Raw genomic sequence first — 6947 nt, forward strand, 5'->3', positions numbered from 1 at the left:
TGACGCTGAAGCTCGGGAGGCGTTGGCCTGCAGCTCTATCAGTCGCCTGCACATTTCTCTGCCTGTAAAGTGATCAGACGCACGGCTTCATCCACCCAGTTACAACTGCCACTTATTCCCTCCAATTTTACTCCATTCAAAGCCTCCTGCTGCGTAAAACAACTTCAGCATGTTTGCTTCTGTGTTTTTGGTCATCCTGGGTAAGCAGGCCAGCAGAAACTCAATCGAGTGTCGAGGATTTTGAAATAATTTAACATTTCATCTGATTTCGTCTCCATTCCTACAGGGCTGTGCTGCTGCACTAAAGAGAGCAGTAAGTACATTTTCATGATCATTTGTGTGCCGTCGGGCGAGGAACGCTGGTGGCTCTTTGGGATTTCTTTCTTCTTTTTCCCCCAACAGATCAGTTCCAACTGGACCAGCCGCGACTCCACGGCCCCTCGCAGGCTTTGGTACTAGATGTCATTGTCTTTGAGTGTGAAATTCCCAGTTCAGAAAATAATGAAACGATTCTTCTGACATTATACAGGTAAGTAAGAGTCAGGGTACAGTAGGAGTTAAATGCATTTGGAGAAATAGAGCGACGAGAGACGTGTTGAAATTCCTGTCTTCAGGAAGGATGACCGTAAACAAATGTTTGGAGAATACACCCTCTCAGCCGGTGAGGAGACGGGAACCTTTCCCAAGGTTATCAAAGCTGAGCACGAGGGCGACTTCGAGTGTGTGGCCAGCGCACAAAACAACACCGAGATAAACGAGACTGTCAGCGAAGTGCACTTCTTAAGGGTTATTGGTAAGTAACCTCCCGTTGAGGAGGAGGAATTATGCATTGAAAACTGTTTCCTTAAATATAAGGTAAAAATAAAACTATCATTTTACACTCAGCAACAGTTCAACTCTGGTTAATTTCACTCATCAATGGCATGAATGTCTTATTTACACACACTTTGTCAAATTCAACAGAACAGAATAGAGTTGAAGTTCCTTTTATTGTTCCTCGGTGGGGAAATTCACCTTTTTTATCTTCAGGAAGTCGTTTTAGGAGACCTCACGAATACATAGTCATATCTTAACACAAGCATTCAATGAATCAAAAATACACAGTCGTGTAAACTAAATGCATCCTTATTAAGATCATATGCAAGTTGTTGATTAGTTATTGAAGTCCACATTATTTAGGTTTTTTAAAGTAGGCCTGCACTACTACAGTATCGCGTGGTTTCATGGGGAACAGGTTGAATATCACTGAAATAATCTTGTTATGATCTGCTAAATGAGTGCAGAGAAGACAAATTAAAAAACCCAATTCCAATACAGAAGCTCGAAAGATAAAATCTTTGCATAATCTCTTATCTGACAGCTGTGGTAGTGACGTTTGTGTGGTTTGTTTTTTCCGTTTGTTTCGCAGTGCCAGTCGTCGGCGCTGCGATTGTTTTCACGGGTCCGACAGAGATCTATGAGCAAACCAAGCTGGAGCTGCAATGCAAAGTTCAATCTGGAAATCATGTTTCCTACAACTGGTTTCTCAATGGGCGCCTCGTCTCTCCGTCTCCTCGCCGCTGGATTGGAGACAACCGGTTAATAGTCACCAGGTCAGTGATGGCAGAAAGCATGGCTTACAAGAAATCCTTTAAGACTGGAGCGATAAATTATTGGAGCTTTTTAAACTAACTGCTAAATGTGGGCAAACCCCCGTTTGTGCCTCCATCCAATTCTCCACATGTCAATTGTCTTTTGAAACTTGCAGCAGTGCTGAATGCTACTTATTGATTTAAAACTTTAGAACAGTTTTTATGTAATTCTTTAGGTTTGCTGAAGAAAATCGTCAAGTAATGAGATGAGGTCTTTGTGAGGAAATAATTGTTTTTCTGGTTAATTTTCTGCCTGCTGTGTTTGTGGCTGCAGCCTGGTGTGAGAATAAGTGTGAACTGCTTGCATTAGCTGCATTTCACAAGTCTGCACTTATTTAGTGAAATCTGCTCCGTAAATAAGAAATTATGACTGAATGATGAAAAATAGCACAAAAATAAACAGAGAAAATTGATGTTCTTTGTGAATTACCCCTTATTTTCCCTCCTGGTCACTTTAAAGATCTTACATGTCAACATCTGCGCTGTTACTAAAACAAGGCTGAAGTTTAGCTGATGTAGTTGGACACGATCAGCGCTGCAGCTTTTTCTGCCATCGCTGCCGATGTGCAAATATAAAACACGATGCCGTCTGTTTTGGTGATGATCTGTTTCGGTTGTAAGAGTAAAGTGTTTCAGAAGTCTTTGTGTGCTTGGTTAGAGTCAGCATGATCTGCGTCTCTCCTAGAGCATCCTCTAAAGATGGCGGCTCCTACATGTGCCAGGCCAAAAACGTCTTCAACGAAACGAGATGGTTCACCGCCAACAGCTCAGACCTCGTTATCACCGTCAAAGGTTGGAAGTTTACACCGTGACTTGCAAACGTAGCTAAGCCAGATTTTGTCATGTTGCAGCCACAAACGTTGATGTACTTTATTGGGGAGATTTTTTTTTTAACAGCTCAGTCCAACCTGTTTCTGTCAGAAGTCGTTAGTAAAGTGAGTAACCTAATCTCAAATCCAGCCGTTCTGTGAAAGAAATTTCTGATTTGAGTACAATTCCAATCAAATGCTTTTTAAAATGTGTAATGTGACAAAATGTGGAACAGCTTTAAAGGGGTTTAATACTCTTGTGAGGCGCCACAATTCAGCCCAGCAGAACCATCGTCGTCCTCGTTCGTGTTTCCTCAGATCTGGTGTCGACCCCTGACATCTCATTCACCGTGGTGAAGGGGGGTGATGGCTCCTATTCGGCCAGCATCACCTGCCAGGCTGAGAGAGGCGATCCTCCTATAAGCTTCTCGCTCTACATGGGCGAGAAGCTGATGCTCACGGAGAGCGTTACAGACAGACACGCCACATTCACTCTCCCAGTGGTCATGGACCAGCACTCTGGATGGCTGCAATGTCGGGCCAGTAACGGGAACCAGACTGAATACAGTCGGTGGCTGCCTTTTGAAGTTGGTAGGTAATAAAACTCTGCTGTGTTTTTCTTTCTCTGTAGATCTGCAGTAAGTATTTACCAAAATAAGTGCTACATGCCAAAAAATAAATACTTTTTTCATGAAAATCTCAAACTCTTTGCTGAGTTCCTGCTGCAGTTAGCTGTGCTGCAGTACAAATGCTATCAACATTAGGAGTTTATGGTGTTACTTCATTGTGTTTGCATTCATTGGGAAGCGTTTCCTTCAACTACAATGGAAGAAAGCCAATCTGTTACGATTCGATCTTTGGTTTTTCTGTTTCAAAACAAAAATAAAATAAAATAACCTTGTTGTTTTATTTCTTTTGTGTTTTTAAACTTAAATAAATGTATGCAAGATCAAAATGACTAAAAAACAGTTTGATTAAATCAAATATATGCTTGCTGTTGTTTTTTATGTGATACTGGAAATGGCGGAAGGCGCCAAAGAAGAAGAGCTTACAGGAGATTATTGCACTTCGTATTATTATTTACTTTTACGTTGAATGTTAAATACATTTTGTTCAGAGTTCATGAGCTCAATGAGATGCATCGACTGTAATAAGACAAGGATTTCTGCTGGGTAGGTGATTCAGTTTAAGTTAAACCAGAACTTCACATACAGTTTAACTCAACTGAGACAGTAAAAGTGGGCAGAGCAGCAAAAGGTCAAAAAAGGTCAACGGCTTACAATCCCTCTGACTTTGTGTCTCTTTTAACCTTTCTCTAGTGTCAGTCGCCGGCCCAGTGACGGTCCAGTCTGAATACGACATGGGAGATAACTATGCCGTCATTGGCCTGAGGCTCTTCTGCAAGGCGGCAAAGGGAACTCACCCTCGTTTCCAGTGGTACCTCAACCAAACGTCTCTACGTGAGCAGGGAAGCTTCTTCTACGTGGTGGATCTGCCGCCGGAGCAGTCAGTCCTGCTGCTGGCCGTGGGGAGGCGGAGCGCCGGAAAGTACCGCTGCGAAGTGTGGGACAGCTTCGACAACAGCACGGTCATAAGCAGCAAAGCGCTTTACGTGGACAAAGAAGGTAGACGCTGAATGCTGCTTGAACAACGTCTCCTCGAGACAAATCACTGACCGACTTTCCGTTTTTCTCCCTAGTGCTGAATCGCCTTCCCACCTTAGTGGTGGCTGTGGTCTTCAGCTGTTTCGCGCTCCTGATTTTCCTGGTGTTGTTTTGTTGTCTGTCAGGAGTCATCTTCAGTAAGTTCGCCTGATCTCATATCTTTGTACGTCTTCCTTTGCTGTGAAGGGGAGATGATGAACGTTTGTCCGTTCTTCTTTTAGGGTGGAAACAATCTCAACAGAAGTCAGAGTGAGTGTTTTTTTATTTATTTATTGGAAAACAGTAATCTAAGATGGGGTTTATTTTTCTTTCTTTGGAGGAAAAGATAACGAATGACATCATAGATTCAAAGTAAAAATTTAAACGTCTTCATTCCAGTTTTCCATTAGCGTCACAGCTGCTTTTAAAGGAATAAGTCAGGATTTGTGAAGCGAGGTTCTGTTAAAACATCATAAACCGTAGATTTGTCTCTTACCGTCTTCATGTGGGTCAAATCCAGCTCCCACAAAATTCATTCAGAACCTCCCTCGTTAGTTTTGACCGTAATTCAGTAGGAGAATAAAGTGATGGAGATTTGAGATTACTAATTGCCAGAATATTTTTTGTTATGAACCTAAAGATGAAATCAGAAGAAGGCGACTGAACCTAGTAAGAGTGTTGTTACTTATTAGCCACAGTGTAACAAGTCCTGTACTGACATGGGGTAAAAAGGCCATTTAATGAGGAAGATGTCATTAGTCCACAAGCAGGATAAAAAAAAACTAGGTTACAGTTGCAAAAGGGCTCAGGAATAAATCTTTTGATTTTTGTAAACATGTCTTGTGATCTAGTGAAATAGAAACTAATCTAAAATTTTCTGGCATTTCGCAAACAGACGTAGTTTCGCAATCTTGACTTACCTAAAGCAGCAAAGTGTTTAACCCTTTCATGCATAATGGTCACTACAGTGGACAACTTTCTAAAAGCCATTTTCTTGTACTTCTTGTGGATTTTTATGTTATAAATGCACACAGACCACTGAAGTGGACACTAATGCATCATAAAATACACCATCAACTACTGACCATCACCTGCAATTGGAAGAAATTATTTTTGTTAAATCCAATATGGCCGACAGACAAAAAAAACACATCGACCGACCCGGACCCTCCTACTGTAGACGGTAAAAAACACATTGTGACATCAGATAACCCCTAAAGAACAACACTACTGATGTATTTTTCCAAATAACAACTTTGTATTTGGAGAAAATTACAATTGATCACCTGAAAAAAAAAAAACAATTACAAACTTTTTCTTCCTACCTTTTTTTATGCCTTAAAAAAATCAAAAAATTGGAAAAAATCCTGACACAAATTATCATAATTCATGCATGAAAGCGTTAGTCTGATTTCATGTCAGATTTAAAAAACCAGCGTATGTAAATATCCAGTTCCAGCTGCATCTTCGTTGAAAGACAAAGCAACGCTATGGCGTATTCTTTGTTGCTTCTTCTGGGAGAAGCCATTTTACCACAATCCCACACCTCCCACTTGAGTTCCAGCCGATAATAAATACCCTGCACATCTTCATCACGGTGTAAATTTGTTTGGTTGTATTGTCCCAAACGATTACACAGATCATAAGAGTCAGGAGCTGAAACTTGCATAAAATGTTTCTGAAAGGCTAACAAGCTAAATGTGTTTAAACTCACTGTTAGGTCGAGTTTTGCAATGGAAGAAAGACTTGTTGTATATGAGATCGAGACGGTAAGTCCTCCTCCAAACCCAAAGGTTTCCACCACGTCGCACCACCAGCCTGAATGCCTGACATAAATCTTCTCCTGTAGGACTGGACAGAGTACAACGAGGACCCTGACGTGGCGAAAGCACCAAGAGAGGACGAACTTTATCAGGTGACGCCATCGTTCGGTTCAATATTCAGCCATTATTAACAAATATTTAAACTACTCTCCTCATGTCCTGGTCAGGAATCTGAAGCCTCTGAGGACGAATGGCCTCAGATCGAGCAGGAAAGACGGACGCTGGAGAATGAGGCTGATGAAGACTCAAACCGAACACTAGAACTTTAAAATAAATGCATTTGGAGTTGATAATCTATACCCTGGTGCCATTTTACTGTAGATATTTGCAGTAATAGTTTTAGCGAAAATGATGTTAGAGGTGTTTTTATAAAATAAGCAGTGATTTTTTGTCAAATATCTTGAACTCTTTCTTACAATTTGCAACATAACATCAGGTTACTTTCTTGGGATATTACACAAGTCTACATTAAAAAAAAACATATTCAGCATTTGTGACTGTGCCTTGCTGTTGAAATTCCCTGAAACCTGTCAATGGATGGCCAGGAATTAGACTGTACCTAAAGCATTGAGTATCCATTGCTAAACTGCAGAGGAGGGAACCGAAAGAGTTTGTATTTCTGCTGAGTTTGCACTTGGTTTGGTCATAACTTTCTGAGCGTCCCGAATGTGCGCCACCAACCAGTGTTGTGCAACTAACAAGAAGAAGAAGTTAAACATGTTGAAGCTGAATCATGCTCATAGTTCATCATCTGAAGGCTGTTAACCAGTTTCATAGCTGGTTTCTGTATTTGAACTGCCCTGTTGTTGGAATACGCTACAGAAATAAACTCGACTCGACACAAACTACATTTCGTTAATTCATCACTTTTAAAAATAATGATAAAACATCTCAATTACCCTGTGAATAGTATATTATTTGTAAACTGGTCTTATTTAATTGATGCACTTGTGTTTAGCTCTCTTGCTTTTTCACATTGGCTAAACATAATAAAAGCTGCAATCATTTTCCCGCATTAATCAAAAAGATGAAATTGAATTC

General features: G+C 40.7%; 1 protein-coding gene across 1 annotated transcript; it reads left to right on the top strand.

Moving 5' to 3' along the window:
* Nucleotides 1–2: 2 nt before the first annotated feature.
* Nucleotides 3–6396, top strand: LOC103465443 (hemicentin-2). The gene is made up of 13 exons (XM_008410268.2): nucleotides 3–200; nucleotides 287–313; nucleotides 403–529; nucleotides 615–793; nucleotides 1409–1592; nucleotides 2317–2423; nucleotides 2759–3031; nucleotides 3760–4065; nucleotides 4140–4241; nucleotides 4326–4353; nucleotides 5804–5852; nucleotides 5933–5998; nucleotides 6074–6396. The coding sequence occupies exons 1-13, from the start codon at nucleotides 170–172 to the stop codon at nucleotides 6173–6175; spliced, it is 1581 nt and encodes a 526-aa protein (XP_008408490.1). The 5' UTR covers nucleotides 3–169; the 3' UTR covers nucleotides 6176–6396.
* The last annotated feature ends 551 nt before the right edge of the window (nucleotides 6397–6947 follow it).

This window comes from Poecilia reticulata, linkage group LG1 (assembly GCF_000633615.1).
Source record: "Poecilia reticulata strain Guanapo linkage group LG1, Guppy_female_1.0+MT, whole genome shotgun sequence".
NCBI lineage: Eukaryota > Metazoa > Chordata > Actinopteri > Cyprinodontiformes > Poeciliidae > Poecilia > Poecilia reticulata.